The 22,373-nt window shown below is 38.8% G+C and overlaps 1 protein-coding gene across 5 annotated transcripts in view; it reads left to right on the top strand.

Moving 5' to 3' along the window:
* LOC141432670 (synaptosomal-associated protein 25-like) overlaps positions 1-22,373 on the top strand; it is a 43,533-nt gene that overhangs the window by 12,605 nt on the left and 8,555 nt on the right. For 2 of the 5 annotated variants that reach the window (XR_012451850.1, XM_074094372.1), the window contains exons 2-7: positions 5,417-5,510; positions 8,392-8,433; positions 11,035-11,083; positions 13,867-13,984; positions 17,369-17,497; positions 22,034-22,178. Coding sequence is in view for 3 of the 5 variants with exons in the window: in XM_074094372.1 (XP_073950473.1) it covers positions 5,418-5,510; positions 8,392-8,433; positions 11,035-11,083; positions 13,867-13,984; positions 17,369-17,497; positions 22,034-22,178 (576 nt within the window). In the remaining 2 variants the exon portion in view is untranslated. Of the gene's footprint in view, positions 1-5,416; positions 5,511-8,391; positions 8,434-11,034; positions 11,084-11,928; positions 11,978-12,995; positions 13,045-13,866; positions 13,985-17,368; positions 17,498-22,033; positions 22,179-22,373 lie in introns of all 5 variants that reach the window. The other 3 variants (XR_012451849.1, XM_074094371.1, XM_074094373.1) reach the window with 2 other exon arrangements.

The raw sequence follows: 22,373 nt of genomic DNA, 5'->3' as shown, positions 1-22,373 counted from the left end.
CGCTATAGATTAGTTGGAAACGTTAATTTGTCAATTTCCTCTGCTATGAGAACAACCAACAAGCACAGCTTTCATCCAAAATTGTACTATGTATGTTATGACAGACAGCGACGTTTTAATGTATAAAATAAATGTAATTATGACAATTTTAGAGCAAAAATAAATATAACAGACGAGCTTCGGTGACTTAAATCAGATTTATTTTTGACTACAATTATAGCCGTTTTGCTGTGGGCAGACGATATAACATGTGACTTTATTCACTTGATTTAAAAACAAAACTTGAAATGAAAAATACTGACCATTTTCGAAAATATAAAGACAACTTAAAAACCCAATAGATAGAAAACTCAAATTCCGCAATTTGAACTTTCTTTTATTCTGGTTAGTGTTCGATTTAATATGTAGATATAGTCCATTCAAGATAACATTGGACTCTAGAAGGACTCAGAAGAAGGGGTTCTAAACATTTTTTGTGAAGTCTTAACTTAATAATGATGATGAATAAAAGAAGTAGGTAATACTGATGAAGTCATAATTTTGTTTGTTTCGTAAGTAGGTAAGTATGCAATGTACTTGCAATATTAGTACGTAACTTGCTACAATATTAATTCGATTTATATTTATACATTTAATAACTGTGTTTCGTAAACTCTCATTCCCAGTACCCTTAGTGTAAGTTTTCGGTTACAAAATACGTCTCGATGGCATTCGCGTTAAAATCCCAATTTGTATGGAAACACGAACAGCTCCTCTAGCGGAACGTTTGCGATGTTCGTGTTTCCATACAAATTGAGATATTAACGCGGACGCGATCGAGACGTATTTTGTAATCGAAAACTCACACTAAGGGTACTGTTTAAAAATATTCTACTCGTAGTTCCTGCTATGAAGTTCAAGCTTTTTTAACCCCCGACGCAAAAAGAGGGGTGTTATAAGTTTTGCCATTTCAAATTTCATAAAATTTGGTGCAGTGCTTTAGTTGTGAAAAATTAAAAACATAAAAGTAATGTACAGAATATTTTCTGACTTAATTATATTATAAACGTTTCGTTTCTAACAGAATGTTGTTTACCTCTGTCTCTTTAGGTATTTTATAGGGAGACGTTTCTGTTTTTAACAAAACAGAATAAGTTTTTTTTTTATTGTTTTTAAGTTATGATATGAAAAATAGCAAAGTTAATCTCACTAATATTTACTATAAATGCGAAAGGTTGCAAAATCTGTATGTTTGTTTGTTACCTACCTCTTTACATCTTAATGGGGGCATCCATTGATGGGGGGGAGGGGGTCAAGTAAAATCTTTCCAAATCTCACTTAGGGGAGAGGGGGGGGGGTTTCACAAATATCACGTAAATTTTTTTTTCAACAGAAAACCGTGTCAAATTGCGTGAAAGTAAAGTTAAGTTAAAGTAAAAAAAAAAAAACTAGAATAAAAATATGGCGAAATTTAACACAATAGTTGTTGTCACAGTGATTTTAAACTACCGACGGCAATATTCTCAAATCACAAGTCGTAAATAAAATTAATAGAACGAATTATTTTTTTTGTATTTTTCTTTAAATCCGACGGGTTTACAGCCAACACATTTCAAAAAATCTCACGTGAGATTTGAGGAGGGGGGAGGGAGTTAAGGAAAATCTTACGAAATCTCACCAGGGAGGGCGGGGGAGTCAAAAAATCCTAAAAAATGTCTCACGTAATTTATGGACGCCCCAACCGCTGAACCGATTTGGGTGAAATTCGGTATACAGATATTACAAATCCCGTGGAAGGACATAAAATAGTTTTTACCCCATAAAATTGCATAGTTTCCGCGGGATAGCAATAAACGAATTCTACGTGAACGGAGTCGCGTGCAACAGCTAGTCAATGAAAAAATTAACGTAATATTGATGTCTTCGATATTTTAATTAGAATTAAGTTTGGACTATATACTAAAAAAAAAAATCATTATTAAATGACTTCCTAAAGCGTGTACTATTAAGAACCTATTTTCCTTCTGTCCATTCCTATACTGAACAGACTGTATATACCTACAAATTAAGACACAACAAAGCATTAAAGTGTGGTTTTATTATTTAACTTCACTGTCTTTGTCAGATTATGCTCTATTATACTGAAGCATAAAAGATGATCGACCTTTATAATCACCGCGCTATTTATAAACGTTCATTCACTGATACATTTTATCGTAACCTTTTTGTTATTTAATTAGAGCAATAAGAGAACCCGTTAGGGCGGATAGCGCCTGAAATAAAGCTAACCTCGCGCGTACTGTCGTAAATAAATACATGAATGCGACAGCTTATTTGTAGAAACAACAAAATCCGTCCCGATTTCCGATATAACATTGGCAAGTATGCTTAGAGAAGTAGGATTTATATTATCAGCTATGCTAGTCGTTTCTTTTATGACGGTCGAACAATGTTCGTTCATAATGAGCCAGTCCTCGTTAGCGAACGTTCTCAATTACCCAATACTATCTGCGTTATAGTTCTGCGCTAGCAAACTAGTTGAATATATAATTTAGCAATGGTCAGCGTCCCGTTTTCCAACTATTAACATCTGCGCTAATTTTATCCAGATTAATGGTTAATGGCTTCTCTGTTTCATGGAATTAAAACTTAAACTCTGCTTTTAGTTTAGCAAATGAAATCTCTTTGATGACCGTGATACTTTGCCCAAGGTAATTTCGCGTTCATCTTTAAGCTCGACGTCCTCATCATCCCAGCCTATATACGTCCCACTGCTGGGCACAGGCCTCCTCTCAGAACAAGAGGGCTTGGGCTATAGTTCCCACGCGGGCCCAGTGCGGATTGGGAACTTCACACGCACCATTGAATTGCTTCGCAGGTTTTGTGCAGGTTTCCTCACGATGTTTTCCTTCACCGCAAAGCTCGTGGTAAATTTCAAATGTAATTCCGCACATGAATTTGGAAAAACTCAGAGGTGCGAGCCGGAGTTTGAACCCACGACCCTCTGTTTGAGAGGCGATAGGTCAAACCACTAGGCCACCACGGCTTTTTTAAGCTCGACGTCCTAATGCCCTGTAAACATTTACCTGGTGTTAGACCGAGACAGATACTAAATTATGTACGGCCAGCGCCGGCGACGCTTAACCCCCTGCATCTTTAAATAATTCATTATAACCCGTGAAAGCTCTGCACTCGAAATTGGGTCAACCAACCCAGATAACGCCGTGATTCGGACCATTGCCAAGTTCCTAGCTCCGACATTGCCAAGGTTCATCTTCATGGGTGCCTTTATTTATTAGGTAATAAAAATACGTAGCAATTTCAACAACGTACTAAAGTTAAAGCATTGCATTGTTGGCACATACATAATATGCCAATACTCGTAGCACCTACATAGACAATGAAAATATGAATAAACTATCTGCTGTTATTAAAAATATTTAAATAAAAACAATGAGTTATTTTCTATGATGCCTTGGGCGTTCTTTTTAACATTGCAGCAACTTAAAGAAATTTATTTTATATGCTTGCCAGGGAATTAGAAATATTTCTAGTCCAGTGATTCCTCCCAAAGCTCGTCATAGCTAGTTCGAGTAGGTATGACTAATCCCTGCCATATAGATATGCGGCTAGACGAAATGCCATACTTCGTCAACAAATGGGTCATCAACTTGACACGATCCGGGCGATTTCCTTAATTACAGTTATTACTCTTTTTCCATCGCACGCGATGTCATTTTATATATGAGTAACGTGTAGACGAAATACCTAGCCTACACAGCAACATTGAGCCGACTTTTATTAGAAAATTTCTGGAAAACTGGAATAGCAAGAGCAGCCGACATGTGGAAATGAAAAGTATTTTCTAGAAAGCTCCGTCGACTCGTATTGTGCAGTCGTTGATATTTTCTTTTTCTTTTAAATCTATGCAAGCGGTCGGGAACAATGTAGTTCGCCGCTTTCCAACTTTAAATCTTTCTTAACCTTTTCTCTTGGTTTTCGTTTATTTATATTTTCTTCTTTCGTCTTCAGGGTTCCATACCCGAAGCGTCCAAATGAAACCCTATTGCTGTAGCTCACGTGTCCGTTTGTCCGTCGTGTGTCACACAGGTTCCACAACCAATCAGTTCAGGCTACAGTCTTCAAATTTTCACAGTACCTATATTGCTGACCCAAATCCATAGTTACAAATTGTCAAAAAAAAAGTTTAATTGTTTTTAATAGGAGGCTCCCGTAAATGTAAAGGGGACGATAAAAACTTGACCCCATCGAATTGGGTATCATTATTTAGAACTCGTTAAGTAGGCGTTGCCTCTGAGAAACTATGTTTTTCAATCTTATAGTTTTCCAGGTCCCTACTACGGAAAGCATTCCCTTTATAGCAAACTAAGTTTTGCCCGCGGCTTCGCTTGCGTGGAGTTCGGTTATCGCGCGCTGTTCCCTCGGGAACTGTGCATTTTTCCGGGATAAAAAGTAGCCTATGTCACTTGCGGCCCATAAAATATCTCTATGCCAAAAATCACGTCGATCTGTCGCTCCGTTTCGACGTGAAAGACAAACAAACACACGAACACACACACACACTTTCGTATTTATAATAATTATTAGTATGGAATGGATATAAAACACAGAATCATCTAAAAGTTTTACGTATTCCTGATAGTTTGGGTAGCGGTAATTTAAAGTAAAACTTCAGTGAGTGCTTCCTCTCACCCTAACCCTCTCGAACCAGGTCATCCTATTTAACAGATAAACGATCTTGAAAGGAGGGGCTTTTGTTGCGGACGGAATATAGGGATGAGTGCGAGGGAGATAATGTCAAATATGTGTGTATTTACATATCCTACTGACTCGTGAATGTTGGACCTGTAACAATGATCAAGCTCCCTATATTCCTTCATCATCATCATCATATCAGCCGTAGACACACAGGCTAGCCGTAGGACATAGGCTCCCCCATTGACTTTCAGTTGCTTCGGTTGGAAGCGGCCTGCATCCACCGTGAACATCTGGTTTTAATTACGCCATCCGTCCATCTCGTTGGTGGATGTCCTACGCTGCTGATGGTCTCCATTCGAGAACTTTTCGGGCCCAACGGCCATCAGTTCACTATGCTATATGGGTTGTCCATTGCTACTTCAGAGCTGATTCGCTTGATGTCGGTAGTCCACGTTCTTCTACGTATCTCCTCATTTCTGTGCCCTTAGTGTAAGTTTTCGGTTACAAAATACGTCTCGATCGCGTTCGCGTTAAAATCTCAATTTGTATGGAAACAGGACCATCGCAAACATTCCGCTAGAGGCGCTGTTCGATCGAGACGTGTTTTGTAACCGAAAACTTACACTAAGGGTACTGATTCGACAGCTAGTACCAGTAAGATATATAATTGATACCTATTATTCATTGTATGTTAAAGGTGACTATGTCCTTGTTTCAGAATGCCCGCAGCCACGCCGCCCGCCGAGCCAAATGGCGCTCCGCGCAGCGAGCTCGAGCAGATCCAAATGAAAGCTGGACAGGTCACCGATGAGGTTAGCATCTATCACTTATCATCATCATCACAAAGCCTATAATAAGATAAATAGAAACGCTAAAAGCCAAATGCAATGAACTTAATGAAAAAATAGAACTTAGGGCGCTTGTGCACTAAAAGACCGGACCGGAAAAAAACGGCCCGGAATGGGGAAAAGTGCACAAAAGTGTCAAGTTTTTCAGTCCGATATGGAACGCCATAAATTTACATACTAATTCATGCACTTTTCCCCATTCCCGACCATTTTTTTCCGGTCCGGTCTTGTAGTGCACAAGCGACCTTAGCATGTAACTTTATGCGACTCACCAAGAAAGCTATAGTGGCGTTAGATAAGTAATTTTGCAATTGCTCTATCTATACTAATATTATAAAAAGGAAAGATTTGGATTTTTGTATTTTTGGATGTTTGTTACGAATTAACTCAAAAACTACTAGACTGATTTTAAAAATTCTTTCACTATTAGAATGCTGAACTATTCCAAAGTGCCATAGGCTATATTTATTACCAGAAAAAATTAGGGTTCCGTACTAAAACTTCAATTATGTAACTCAAAGTGTAAAAACAGTTGCCTTAAAACATCTTTCATCGCATGCGCTGTGGAAACTATTGATGATAAAACAAAAAAATGTTCTATAATATTAAAAAATATATTAATATCTACAAAAAACTTCGCGATACCATATGTACAACTATGTAGTTATGTCAACTTATGTCACTACAACTACTTTTTTACATTTTAAAAGTTGACTGGAATACCGACTAAAACCAGACTATGTATTCCATACCTTTGTATTAATCCTTTAACCAAATAAATAATTTCATATTCAAGACGATTTCAATACCTGTAGATTGCTTTTTGAATTATTCAAATCGGACATTCCATTTAAAAGATATTAATAATTTAAGCATGTTAATCTAACCAAAAAATGCATTTACTCTACTTTGACGCGCCCCGGCGCCCGGCTTCGCGCGGGTCGGGTGTAGTTTTTGAGAAATGGAACTGAAAAATGTGTGAAGTGCACTCGATTAGAGGCCTTTTTAGAGTTCTGTGCCCGAAGGGTAATAAAACGGGACCCTACTTACTACTAAGACTCCTGTCTGTCACTATACTTGGTCTGGATAGATATTTAACTAAATGTTAACAAAACAATGTCAATTGGTGTCTTAAATATTGAAATTCCCACATTAAACTATCATAACATTTTTATTTCTGTATTGCATTGCAATACAGCGTAGTCTAGTTTGTATTACAATGATAGATAAGTCTAATGTTTAAAATCCTTGAATGTTGTACCAAATCTGGTAGCTGAAGTTTGTTTACATTTACTTAAATATTTATCCAAACCAAGTATAGGCTGTATCTCATGAACCGTGATACAGTTAGACAGTTGCAAGTTTCACAGATGATCTTCTGTTGCCGCTATAACAACAAATACTAAAAACAAAATAAAATAAATATTTAAGCGGTGCTCTTTACGGCAAACTACCTTGCTTGAAATATTCACAGAATATTTATTTGTATTTTCATTCACTTTAAAAATAAATAATTAAATTAAAATAGAATTAAATATTCAAGGGGGGCTTCCATACAGCAAACGTGTTTTTTTTTGAAGATTTTTGCTAATGTCTAATGTTGTATAGGTACGGAACCCTTCGCGCAGGAGTCCGACTCGCACTTGGCCGGTTTTTCTTTATTTTTCCCGTGCGAAGCCGGAGCGGGCCGCTAGTCTAATATATATATAAAATGTATGTATATGTATGTAGAGGCATTGTAGAGGCCGGAAAGTAGGGGGTTGCCGGATAGGGAAGCTGGCGGGACACTAGCCTGTGCCCCTAGTGTAAGTTTTCAGTTACAAAATACATCTCGATCGCGTTCGCGTTAAAATCTCAATTTGTATGGAAACATGAACATCGCGAACGTTCCGCTAGAGGCGCTGTTCGTGTTTCCATATAAATTGAGATTTTAACGCGAACGCGATCGAGACGTATTTTGTAACCGAAAACTTACACTAAGGGCACTGGTCGCCCTGTTGTGTGCGCGCATGTCGCGCTGGCTGCTGGCGTGCGCCGTGTCGCAGAGCGCGCGTTGAAACTAAAGACGGTCGCATTGCCGGCCAGCGTCCTGCAAAGTTGTATGAAATTTCTTTGCAGGCCGCTAGAGTGACCGCGCGCAGGCCAGGCGAATCACAGCGCCTGCATCGCGATACTTCTCAGCCTATTATTTGTAACACAAAGTCAAGATTCATGGATTTCACCGAAAGATGAAACATAACCACACATTTAAGTGACCAGGAGCGCATAACCAGCAACGGTATACGCACAATTCACACGTCGTGATTTGTTTGGAGTTGTCGACATTGCGCTTCGTGCGCTCGTCGCGCGCTGTGATGTCGGTGAAGTAGGTAGATGGTGTACAACGCAACTACGGGGCGGTATCGCCCACATTGAGTTCCTATGGTCTGTCTCAAGAGACCATCATAGTAAACATTGACTAATTCAGTCTAAGTCATATGCCGACCGTATTTAGTTATTATATTATGAAATTATGACAATGGAACTGTCTTTCTTTATTCTTTTGAACGATTCCTTTGCGTTTGCTCTCTAAAATTAAGATACCCTTTGGAACACTGCCAGTAGAACCAATTTCATTTTATTAGTCCCTAATATAAGTATGCGATAAGCCTGCGTATTACGGCATAAAAAAGGCATAAAAATTGCTCTGGAAAATATCATTATAGAAAATATCGACTCTTGGTCAATGTCACAGACCTAATAAAAATGAGGAATAGAAATGCCATCCATTGCATTTCCTTCGAAAACGAATGCTGGTACCATGTTCTGTGACATATGTTTAATTGTTATAATTAATTACTTTCAGTCCTTGGAGTCTACCAGGCGTATGATGCAACTATGCGAAGAGGTAAGTTTTCGTTAAACACCTATTACTTTTAGACTATCAAACTAAACATGTAGATTGCCATAATAATACTTTATAACCACCATACATTTTACGATGATCGTATTAATATGTATGAGGCTTTAGTAAGTTTGCTCTATTTTAAAATTAGTTACTTCATTGAACGGTATCACATTCAAATTCTGTTTTCCTCAAAATATATAATACAGCTTAATTCCATCTTATTAGAGGCTCGATTTAACGATAGAACGTCAAATGTCGACTTGCTGCTTTATGCATTGTCAGATATAACTGTTCGAAATATAGTTCAGTATAAAATTACAACTTTAAATGATGAAGTATATATTATGGCAATTACAAATATATAATTCCTAATGATGATAATCTTGGACATTTATTCAAGGATGTGTTTAACTGTACTAATGTTTTGATGGGAGAGACATACTTGAAATGTCGAGAATACCTCCCAAGATCACCTCATCTTAACGTTTGAGTTCAGTAACGATGTTTCTGTTCACTTGGGTGTCACTATTGCCTTAATTTATTAAGAATTTGATATCAAAAATGATCATAAAGTTGATTAAAGTAATAAGGAAAATGATTGTCGTAATATCGTTTTTATGTCAACTTCGAGCTAACTGATCAATGTATCCTATTTACCATGTATGTGTGATTAATATTTTCTAAATTAATTACAAGCGTGCGTGAATTCTGTCCGGAATTCTTAATTCCGTAACGAACAGATTGAGGCGTCGAACTGTGCGGACCTGTATACGTAGTCGAGTTTCAGTTGAAATTAAATTTTGTTTCCCCTCACCCCATAGTTTAAGTGTTTGAGTTGAGTTGTTCAGTTGGTTATGTGATTATTTGTGATCATCTGTGAGAGAGGTGTTCTCGATGCGAGGGAGTGAGGGGTATAGCGGAAGTGTCCTGGTCAGCCCCGAGCTCGGTTTGGTCTCCGACGCCCGTCCCCCGACCCCCTAGGGCGCAGCCTCTGCTATCCCTGGCTGTTGTGTATCGATGTGCCTAACATTATTATTTTTATATCTATTTAATGTAACTACATGTATATATTCATCGTAGATGACCGGTTATATATCCCTAGCGTATTTTTTGTTTGTATATCCTATGCGGAATATAATTCTATATATATATTGGACGACATGTTTACCATGCATAATTATTGGGTGTTGCATGATCCGTGCCTTAATGTGTCCGATAATGTTAGATACCTCTATAGCCCTTTGTGTTGTTCGTAGTGCTGTATATTGTATGTGACAAGTTTAACTTCATATATGGGCTCCGCCCCGGTGCTGACAGTTAGTTGACACAATTAAGTAAAGAAAAATTACGCTTTGTAATAAAAAAAAACATTGAATTGAAGCCGCGACCGCGTACAGCACAAAGTTAACCGTCAGCTCCTAAGTTGATAATGCCCATAAATGCAATGTTTTTGGTTTCAAAGCATGAAGTCCACAATCACATTATGGTCTTAACAATCCGACCCCCAGACTAGAACAAAATACTTCTCAAATTTTAGACTCCCCTTAGTGTGTATCGTGTGCGCTTCCTCATCCAAAGTGAACTTGACCGTTTGTGCTTGGGCTTGCTTTAAACGAACCCCTTGCAATAACTTGGACTTAGCCCTTACTTTACCATTTCTCTCCTACCTATCTCTAGCAGTTATTTCTTTCTTCATAATTCTTCGATTATGTTTACTAATCACTACTGTTTATTTGAGAACATGGTTCTCCATCCCTGAGTATTTCCACAAGAACCACTGATCCGCAAACGGTCGCTTTCGGGCCACGATCAGTGTCTATGTTCGTTCTATCCTGTTTTAGTTGAGTCTGTCTGTACCTTAGGTCTCTGTGTAGTGGCTGCTCTCTGTTGTTGACTGTTAATCTATTATGTTGTTTTTCATGCCTTCTCGAACATTCACAATACTATCAATATGTGGGCGTGAACACACCCCCATACCTGCCACTGGACTCCAACAATTATATATCGAGCTACACCTATGTCAACTCTCACACCAAATACAAACCTAATTAATAATATCCGTATTTACATTTTTCAGTTGTAATTATTATTTATACTTTTAGCATCGGTTAGGAAATATTAATTTCGGTTTGTTTTTATTTCACTTACCTATTTTTAAGTAATAATGATTTCCGTATGTTCTTTGACATTACTTTTATACTAACAAATTTGGTAATCACGCCATGCTAACGTCTGTGCCGAATGAAATATGTATCCACGCCACGAAACATCAGTAAAGAAGACACCGTACAGACTCTGCATAACTCTGAAACAACACAGCCCAGACACCAGGGGGGATCTTCTGTTCTTGAACTACTGTCCTACTATAACGTTTAACTTTTTCGTAAAAGTTCTGTAATCAAAATTAGCAATTTAACAAGAACGAAGATGACCTTTCCCACGAGCGGCACAATGTATTATATCCCATCCGATACCAACATGGACTCGGCACACGTACTCACGCGCGGCGAGGGCCGCGGCCCGCGCTTGACGCCCACTCACTCCACTGTACCCCTCACTACTAACATGCTCTGTGACTTTTTGTTTCCGCGGCTGGTGTAGAGCAAGGAGGCCGGCATTCGAACTCTGGTCGCTCTAGACGACCAGGGAGGTGAGTGATCTGCAACATTTGCAACACTACATTATTTACAATTATCTATTATGCCTTTTTCGCTAACCTTATTCGAGCGTCGTAGGGCTTTCAGCTGACCCGACGATGGGCCCATCGATTTAGAAGACACGAAAGGGGGTATCTCATTGACTATATATTTAAAATTTCGTCACTGCTAATTGAATACAAAGGTGCGGGCCTTCTGGAAACCTTGACTGATTAACATATTAATGCATCTCTAAAACCCAACTGATCATGGAAAACCCACATCTTTGTATATTTTATTGGTTCCGTAGTTATTTGACACCACTTGCACAACTCGATATCGAGTGCTATCTGGCGGCTCCCACGACGACGTCTTGCATTTCAAGCTAATTGACATGATACAAACGTATATCCCATGTTCGATACTTACATCCTGCATTTCAGATGTTCGTACTTGACTCTATATTTACAACTGTACCAATATCACATGCAACGATTCGTTAAAAACGTACGAAGTAAATTCGAAACGCTTCTCCTCAACGCACGACTCTTAACATCACACAAAATAATCATGATTCATATGAAACTGAGCACAAATGAAACTTTATCTGGTTTTACTCGCAAGCTTCACTGCATGCATGTCGTTGTTGATCGAGTAGTGTGTGTCAGCGGCGAGCGGTGGGGGGGGGAGCCGCCCGCCGCCGTAGCGTCACGCTCGCACGCCACGCCCGCCACGCTGCCGCGCACGCGCACGCGCACGCACGCGCGTGCCAACCCCTATCGGCGCACCGCACCCCGCCACCCACACACCCGATACTCTCCTCTACGATATATTATTTTGATTTGTATTTTATGTATAGAGCGAGGACGCCGGGGGGCAAGCGCTTCATATGTTGAGTCACCAGGGCGGTAAGAGTTAAACTGACACGTGGGTAGTCGAACCGTGAGAACGTCTGTGTTTGAATGTGCAGTTAAAACAGTAATCTCTTTGTTTTTCTTTGACGTTTCTCTTGACTAACGACTTATCTGAGATCGATGTTGCGTGTGTTTCTATGTTTCGATGGGGATGATTTTGAAAACATAGTGTAAATAGATAAGCCCGATGGCCGTTCGTTGCTAATTGTCGCAAAAAAACTGTAACTCTACCTTTTGCTGAAGATTTAATTTGAATGAGCTGCGCAATCTGTTTAGTTAGTTCTTCCGTTGATATCTATCTATCGGAACGCTTTTTATAGGTATATTTATTTCTCTTTCCGAATTGATTGTTCTCTTCTCTAATGAACTGCGGTAACTGAAATGAATGCGCGTTTACCGAGTATGTCTGTTCCGTATAGATTAAATGGTATACGCCTTCACTCCATGGCTAGCAGCGTACTGTTAATGTTAGCGTGTACGTAGGTCTGACTGTTAGCGCGCCGCGACGCAGCGAGGGCGCCGGCGCGGGCCCGCTTGCGCCGCCTCGCGGTCCGCGCCGCTCGCTCCTCGCCACACTACATATTAGATTGTTTCTCTTCTTCAACTAAGTCAATTACTGTTTTGCTGAATTCACTATTCATTTAGGAATGGCTTGATGGATACGCTCATTTGCTAAATTGATTTATTTTATTATCACCGCCGAAGGAGCGGCTGCCGGCCTAGCCGGATCGCCGCGGCCATCTGTTCGTTCATATTCATATATGTTTTGTTTTCTGTTTAGTTTGAGTTGTGTTGAATTGTGTTGAGTTGAGTTATCCCGCCGCGTTGCGCCCTCGCACGCGATGCCGCGCCCGCGACGCCCGCGCAGGGCCGGCCGCCGGGGCCGCTCGGAGCCGCTCGGGTGCGCTAGGCTCCGCTCGGGCGGGCGTGCTCGGCGCAAGGCCCGCCCTGCGCGCGCGCCGCTCACTGCATTCGTTTGGCGAGCTATAGTGACATCATTATTGTGTTGTAGAGTCACGAGGTGGGCATGAAAACCCTAGTCATGCTGGATGAACAGGGCGGTAAGCATCCAGTAGTACTATTTTAAATCACACTTTAGTCAAGCTTTTGTCTGAAATGCCAGTTCAGATATTTTTAAAAGTTAATTGAATGACGATGAATTTCAACTTTAAATAAAGATTAAAAATGTGCTATCAAATTATTTTCTAATGGATAATACTGAAGGTAATTTTTTCTCATGATCATGATTTAAAGTAGATGAATGGATAAAGAGTTCTCTCCGGTCCCACATTCTCCTCCTCGCGAATTGGGATGCGGAGATTAAATAGACAATGAGTATGTTAAACAGTACCGATTCTTTTGTTTAGTTTTTCTCACGCATCTGGCTATGCACGTATTCTTCGATCTTGCTGTTACTTGCATGAGTTTTAGTATTTTATAAGACTTATTATTCTAAATGTTAGTCACTACGAGTATGGTACTTAATGTTATCACTTAGTCTCAGCACATACATCATGATACCAAAGGTAATGTTGGAATTAGTTTTGGCCAGATCAAGTGTAAGACATCAACATTAAAAGAATAAATAAAACAAAGTCTACTGATGAACACAATAGCCGCTTTTAATTAGAATTGGAATAAAAGTAGAGTTGCTAAGGAGTTATTGAGCGCCGCATGTATAACTAGATGAACTAAAATCATGCTACCTTACTAAATTGTCTTACACTTCGCTCTGGATTGTCGAGAGCGTTGAGAATTTACAATAAATAAAAAAGACGGAATTTAAAGTGAAATCGCGTTACTTTTGAAAAAAGTTAGGCGCTTTACACGTCTATTTTCGTGAAAAGTGGTTCTAAAGCGTTTGTTGGTGTGTGTGTGGACAGAGCAATTGGACAGGATCGAGGAGGGCATGGACCAGATCAACGCGGACATGCGCGAGGCGGAGAAGAATCTCTCCGGCATGGAGAAGTGCTGCGGCATCTGTGTGCTGCCGTGCAACAAGTGAGTGGAGAAAAGCAAAGGCTCGTGGTACACGCTACGCAGGTATATAGGTAGTGCCACCAGAGTTGAGGTCACGCACACAAGAACATGACATGTAATTACAGCGGGATTTTAACATTCACTCATTCATTTCATTCATTCCCCTTTTATGCAATCAGTTCTTCATGTAGCTGTGTGTGTAATCATTCACTTCAACTCTCGTGGCACTACCTGTACCAAGGGTGGCCAACCGATCGATCGCGACAGGGCAGAAAAATAAAACTTATTCGGCAAGGTACATATTTATGAAAAACACTGATTATGTAATAGGGAATATGCAAGCATTCTTTTTACTTGTTTGACAAACCGAGCTGTGGCAGCATTTTTTTTATAGTAGATTATTGTCGTGGCCTGGAAGTAGCCAATTGCTGGCTGAGTATGAGTATTAAACGGACGAGCTTGCGAGTCCGTTTAACTAATACGAAGCCAGCAATTGCTATTCCAGCCGAGACTAATATAAAGATTTTCTCAAAAATGATGAATAATTCTGAAATAGACTAAACTTTTTCTCAAAATATATCATGACATTTAATTTTATTCCAATTATTTTTCTTATGCTTTCCCGCCTTTTTTCATTAAAAATAAACTGCAGCTGTATTTTTCCACACACAAGCTGTTTCAGACCCAATAAAAAAAGTCCGAAGTTCCAACAAAATATCTGATACCGCCCATTAGATTTGGCTGTATACGACTTGTGCCAACATTTCCATGGCATTTTTAACTTTTTAAAAAAGTTGTGACTAGGCGCGCTAATTTATTATTGTCGGGCTAGCGCGCCTGCAATCTTTTTAACTTTTTTAATTTTTTGCTGACCATAAACTATGCACTTAACTTTCTGATATGTAAAGAATAATGTCAACGTTTACGGACATTTTTGAGAAAAATATCTTAATAAGTACCTACGAAGATAATAATTAAAATTCAAATATGACATTCGTTTTATTTTCCAGTTTTGTATCACGGCCTATTATTTAAAAGAAAATTTGTGTTCCATGTATATTCCCTGTTGGTGCCGCACAGAGTCGTCAGTTAACTTATCTTGGATCTCATGAAGTTGGCCACACCTACTTCATACATCCTGCCCACTCCAGCTATATTTCTATGTGGAGCTTGCGTTTCGAGTGCCTCCCTAAATATTATCGTGTATTAACACAGAATAAGTAATAGTGTATTACTTAAGGGGCTACCCGAGGTTTTCATCGATTTTTGTCTAGTTTTGAATCGTATCTCCTACTTTTGCACTACAGATAGAATTATAAGTCAAACGGCTATCGGTTCTCCAATCTTTTATCTCCATTTTTGTCTACCGGATTTTGAAAAAAAAATGAATATTTAATTTTGTATGATTTTTTTAAACATTGTCTGAAAAACACTTATTTCGTATCTCTATTGACGTGAAAGATCTAACAAATCTACATATCTAAAAACTGGTCGAGGGTTTTCATTTGAAACTAATTAACACAAATGTTATGGCCAGAATATCAGTTTTTTGGCCGAAAATTGTTCAACTTTGATGCCAAATACCTCGAAGACAATGAACTTTGAAGTAAATTTGGGATACTATATTGCTTAAAGCCGTTGTTGTTAATATAATAAGCTACACAAAACATTAGAAAACTAAGGAATTCAGACCGAAGGTCATTGGGGTATGGGATCCCCTTAAGTTAAAAATTTGCCGTAAAAATTTATACCCACTGAGAAATTCAAGCCAGTACCAAAAAATAAAGAGTCGCTAGATGACAAAACTGGTACTATATCAGTACATTCTTGACAAGTTCCATAAATACTTCTCTTTTGTGTTCTGTTTAATTAATCAGAATATCGTTACACTCGAAGTGACCTCGCAAAGGGGTCAAAATATAATTAACACCCGAAATATAATTTTTTATAATGTAAGTTTTATTGTACCGTTTGTGTTTGTAAATAAATACACCAAGCTATTAAAATAACGCCATTTTCCAACGTTTACGAGGTTAAGTTTACGTGTTATGCTTTGTAAGTGTTTTCTAAATACTATAACTTTCGCTGGGCGTTTCATGAATGGCAATCCACTAGCGAGGGGGCTCGTTGGCAAATTGCCGGTATGCCACGCGCGTTGGCGTTGACTTGTGTATGTTTTTCTAAAGGTCAACTTATGAAGTTTCCGTGTACACGAACTTGGATAAACTGCCTGTTGAATAAAGGGCTTAATGAACCCGGATATTGTGTAATTAGTGGCTCGTAACTCGCGTGAAATAATGCCCTGAATGTTAATTGTTTCAAAGGAACAACATGTTTATTCGGCATGTAAACAGTGACAATAAGGTACACAATAACGTTTTCACACCTCTCCTTCAGAAAAGTAACTTTTCCTCTCTGACGAAAGGGAGCAAAGTGCAACTTTTCTGTTCAAGGCTTTTCTAAGTGTTTTATTGCAAATGCCATTTTTTGAAGTTGATAATTGTAAAGCCACGCCATTTTCTATGCTGGTTGTTCTTTAATAATATTTAGATATTTTTTTTCAAGTTTTTTAATGCTCGGTGTGAAAAGTTGTATGAGCCACTCGGGAGCAAAATTATTTTCATCTTGGGCGTTAACACTTGAATTCCTCATTTCACTCAGGATTCTACTTTAGAAGCCCTCGCTACGCTCAGGATTCTATTGTAGAATCCTTCGCTATATTCTGGATTCAATGTACGCCCTCGCCCTAAATACACCATTTTGCTCCCTTGTGACACAAATAACTATTTACCTACTTTAAGCCGATTGGATAAGATGTTTGCTGCGGCCTGTTTCGTAGAAGCTGACGAAAAAAAAGTATGTGCAAAAGTGGCAGCTTACTATTCTGATTTGCCCCAGATAGCTTAACTTAAAATAATACGCATTTGAAGTTCTGCAAAAATTTTTTTCGTAGACGATATTGATGAAATGACAGCTGTGACAACTCTTGATAAATGAGTTTTTGATTCGCGATAAATCTTATATCCTACAACGGTACGTTAGAAACCGTAGATACGTAGGTACGGTACGTGAAAAAAGTGTCTTGATTCACGCGGCGCTTGTTGCACCTAATGCATTCTTTCCCTTGATGGAGGTACATAGCAATGGTACAGCGCCGTAACAACTTCATCCCTACCGAATTGTTTAAGTTTTTAAGTACTGCCAGTAATTTCAAGTATGGTAAAGGCTGTGTACACTAATTGTGAGATTTTTAATCCAGAGATTTATCTAACTCACGCTTCTCTTACTCCCTGGGTTGCCTAACGAAAACCTTTGTCCACTACGTTTACATATAATAACTATTTTATAGATGAAAGACTGATCTTACAATAACTACTTAATCAAATGTTCCCTCGTCCTTTACAGGGGGGCATCGTTCAAAGAAGACGACGGCACGTGGAAAGGCAATGACGACGGCAAAGTAGTGAATAACCAGCCTCAGCGGGTGATGGACGAACGCAACGGCATTGGCCCACAGGCCGGCTACATAGGCAGGTCAGTGGGACATAAACAAGTAGACTTTAATGAACTAAAACAATTACTTTGCTCACCCGCGACCTTATGATAGCTACGTTTATGTAAGAAATGTGTGTTCATGCAGTTCATCCACTTATACACTGTAAGAACACACACAACCCCATCTATCACCACCACCACTCTATACCGACGCGTTTCGAACTCAAACAGAGGTCATCTTCAGAGCAACATAACCGAGGTTCAGTTCACCGGTTGGAAATTTCAAGATTTATGAAACTGAACTTAATAGAAAAACGAAACAGTACCGTATTTATGTAGAAAATGGCAACTAACTTCTGTGATCTGCGCAAAACAAGGTGATGTTTTCTGAATAAGTACAAGTAAAAAAAAGCTGTAAATAGGATGGTAGTACCTATGCCAAACAGCATAATATATCGTCACTCTTTTGAGAAAAATTCTCTAATCTTGTATATCTCTAATCGCATATATATATATCACATATATCTAATCAATACGTCAACAAAAATTACCCTTGACATAATCTTTCTTCATAAAGTTCATTTAGATAAATTATCGATTTTATATAGGCACGAGCCTTTAAAACATAGTGACGACATGTTTACTTCATTTAGAAAAGTTAGTATAAAATATCTGATACGATATGTCCAATTGAAGAGCCAAAAGAATTTTTTCCTTCACAAACAATGTCATGGGATACCTACCCTTAGAAGCTGATCGATATATGCTTTGATTATCATCAATTATGGTAACAATAGCTTAAGTTGATTTAATGCAACGAGTTGTAATTATGGAAGCAATTGAAATCTATTTAAGTGGTAGTTTGCATAATAAAACAGGCATTAAATATATAAAAATGGTGCCATGCATAAAAATTATAGAACTATGTTCAGTAGATGTGATATTTAAACTATCATGAAGATTAATATTATTAAATTAATTAAAGTAGATAAAGTTATTAAATTAATTTTCGACCATATAACCTGGAATTACTTAGTTTAAAGTAATGTTTAATTGGGCTCCAAATATAATACCAGTCATCGTTTTTTCTTTAGTTTTTAAATTCACTAGAGCTGTGTCAGGTCTGTCTGAGGCCGTATTGCCTAACGCGCTGACGTTGGCGATCGCATTGACCGTCTCTATCTACCCTTGTCTTATACCGTGTGACAGAAAGAAGCGGTGAAAACGATTGTGATCCCGAGTGCGTTACACAATAAGGCCTCAGGGAGCAAAACTATTCCGCAGGAGAAAAAGTACCAATGAGAAAGCTTCGCTGAGTGACCCTCGGAAAATGAAGTACTTACCTAGTTCGTTGAAAAAATTGTTTTCCTCACACACTTATAGGTTAGTGTGTTCGTTGATTAGGAGGTACTTCATCATCATCATGTCAGCCGAAAGACGTCCACTGCTGGACATAGGCCTCCCCCAAGGCTCTCCACTCAGACCGGTCTTGTGCTTTCCGCATCCACCGCGATCCCGCGATCTTAACCAAGTCGTCGCTCCATCTTGTTGGAGGCCTACCGACAGCTCGTCTCCCGGTCCGCGGACGCCATTAGGAGGTACTTACTTATTCATATCTGAAGGGTTCCCTTTATCTTGCATAATATCGATTCTTCGAAATACACTTCGCAATACAGGTATCTCATAATTTTTTTAGCCGAATGATACTTTTGCATAATCATAACTTTGCATAATTATCAGTTCGAATAATGTTAATTTCTCAGAATATTAAATAGCAGAACACTCTTATCGCCGAATATACTTCTGCAGAATATTAAATAGCAGAACATTAGTATCGCCGATTTTATATGGCATAATGGCATAGCAAAATACTATTTTGGACTATTGTATTTTCACGGAATTTTAAATAGCGCTGACTTTAACATGGCGTTATGACATAGTTAATGGAACTAACAGCTACCATAAAAATGGGTTAAGGTTAAAGTAAGGCCAGCAAAGTAAGCGTTCTGTAACAGCAGCAGGCAAATCGCCAGAACAGAACAGCAGCTACACAGTAGATTGGGTTAGGTTAGAACTGCGACCACACCAATGCGTGAGCCGAGCGAGCGAAGCAAGCGTAAAGCACGCATAAAGGTTAGACCAAGGTTAGACAAGGTCCTACCACCTGCACCCCCCCCCCCTGGTATTATTAAACCGTATTTGAAAAACGCTCTCGTTTATTTTCTTACACACCACATTCCTCCAATTCCGAACAATTACTGAACTCGCAGGGCATTGTAAGCCCACTTTCTTAACGAAACCCAAAGATTGCTCGAGTAAAAAGGATTGACAGTAGGTTTTCTGTGGGACATCGAGCAAATCTGCGGACTACCTGTTACTGCGGACCGCCAACGACCTGCGTTCCCATCATTGAAGGTCGCTGGTCGTAATGTGTCCGAGATATTTAAATATAATTTAAAGATAAGTACGATTGGATTTAGCCACCCTTAGGAATTTATAAGAACGGGTCAAGGAGTCGTAAAAAGGCAGTAAATAATGTCGCTCACACTTGGCCAACTGTTGCCGAAATATTCCATTCAAGTAGGTACGTGCTTGTCGGAGCGTAAACACAATTCAGGCAGGGTGCCAGATCGCGGGGTGACCTTCCCTTACTATGGCCACGCCTGTTTCTTTCATGGCTGATATTCCTAATATCAAGGTCACTATAAATCATTAAGGCATTGGTCTCCGCTTAAATGTTATACGCAGCGTCAAGCGTTGGTACCTATACGTACGCATGTAGACGTATGTAGATGGTTGATATACGATGACATTCGACGCAACATTTACTTAAATATATTGTAACTAAAACTCATAGGTAAGAACTAGACAGGAAGGCTAAGCCAGGAATTTAACCCGGGTCTTACAATAGCTTTCGTCGAAATCGGTAGACCCATTTCAGAGATCCTCAATATAATTAAATAGATATACAAGAATTTGTCGTTTAAACATAACAAGTTATTATAAATTTTTGGAACAAAAAATCTTGATCAATAGAATTTCAAACTTAATTTCAATTAGTGAAGTTGACATTAGCTTTGACGTATGTCCTAAATTTAGGACATTAGGCCTTACGAGGTTAATTTGATATTTTGAACGCGAACGGGTTCCTGACGTTTATTATGACTAAAACTTATACTAAGATTCAGAATAGGCAGCGTGTAGGCTCACGGTTTGAAAACGTGCATAAAAATGTGATCGTAGTCTTAGTTTACACTGTAGGTACTTCTTGTATATCCGATATACCTAGGTTTTGCTTGCTGAGTCATGAGTTATGTATGAGACTGGCTGGGTCCGATGCGATACGAAAATAATATTTCAAGGAGGTTGTTGAACTTTCCGTCTCGTCTGGCGCCGGCCAGTATGTGATAAATAGGTAATAGTTAGGTAGTTACATAATGCATAAAACTTTTTTTTTTTTTAGTTTTCCTCTAGCCACTTTAAATTGTAATTGCTATTATATTTCCATTTATTGTCTAGCCAAAAATGGCGTTCGCAATTAGACCGACATATCTAAGTGTTGCAGATCTATCAGACCACATAATAATACTCCTAATAGGTAGTACAAGTACAGAATTTTCACTCTCAATATTCATAGACAAGTACCTAGTACGGAACTCTCGGTGCGCAAATCCGACTCGCACTTGACTGTTTTTTTTTTATGTAGGGTACCAGTCGGGAAAATGTCGTTATGGACAGCGTCTGAGAAACGAAAGAAGGCAGTGTCAGACTCTCGCTGACTAAAAAAAACGCACCAACCTAAGACCAAATTGCTTTAATAAGGGTAATCGCTAGGTGGCGTTAGTATCGTGAGGTCCGTTTGACCCTACCTACAGCCTTGCTTGCGATTTGCTCATTTAGCTATTTGACCAATCAGAAACGTGATGCAAATGTCAAAGTTGTCAGAAGGACCTCACGACACTAGCGCCATCTAGATTCAGAAACCATCATTGCTTCGTTCTGTGCTTTCCACGAGAAACCACGGCAAATTAAAAAAAAATAGGCTGACAACACTTGCTGTGCACTGATAAAACGATGTTGATACCTAGATGTTATTTAAATTTTCCAGATGTTAAATTAAGCTGCATCAAAATTCATGTAGTAATGTGTGAAAGTTGATGATGTAACTTTAGGAGTCCCTAAGTAAATTTTATGACCTTAGTCAGTGCCCATTTACGTAGGTACATTCCAGACGCTCAATTTTTGGCACATTTTGACCAGATTGGCATTGAATATCTCAATGAATTCTTAATTGATTGAATTGAATTGCATTGAATTATTACATCATTGAATTCTTCCAACATAATCTTATAAGTCTAACATTTTGCATTTTGAGGATAGTAGGCGGTTGAATTAAACAAAAAATATTTTATTTATTTCTTATAGCAGAAGTATCAAAAATATCTTAAGCCGGGCTAGAATGACAATATGTCAATTTTGACAGTCTCAAAAATGATACCAGATTAAAGTTTCGTAAAAAATGCGTGGACAGCTTTCGGTGGCCAGAGTCTATAAAGAGTTGTTTCTGTTTTCCAGGATAACAAACGACGCGCGCGAGGATGAGATGGAAGACAATATGGGCCAAGTTAACACTATGATCGGTAATCTGCGCAACATGGCATTGGACATGGGCTCTGAACTGGAGAACCAGAATCGTCAGGTCGACCGCATTAACCGCAAGGTAAAGCCGACTAATGCTTTGAGTTGCAACTGTGGTGGACGCGATTACGTTACTGTTAGGTTCTGGGCACTTTAGAGGATATCTTTACTGGTATCACAAGTCACCTGGGCAAATATTATAGTCTAGTGTTGCTGTTATGAATAAGGCTGGATGATGTTGTGTGATGCAATAGAGTGTTAAAGTTAAATTTAAGTA

The sequence above is a fragment of the Choristoneura fumiferana genome, chromosome 11 (assembly GCF_025370935.1).
Source record: "Choristoneura fumiferana chromosome 11, NRCan_CFum_1, whole genome shotgun sequence".
NCBI classification, from domain to species: domain Eukaryota; kingdom Metazoa; phylum Arthropoda; class Insecta; order Lepidoptera; family Tortricidae; genus Choristoneura; species Choristoneura fumiferana.
Note: the sequence above shows the minus strand (reverse complement) of the source record. Positions and strands in the feature narration are given on the sequence as shown.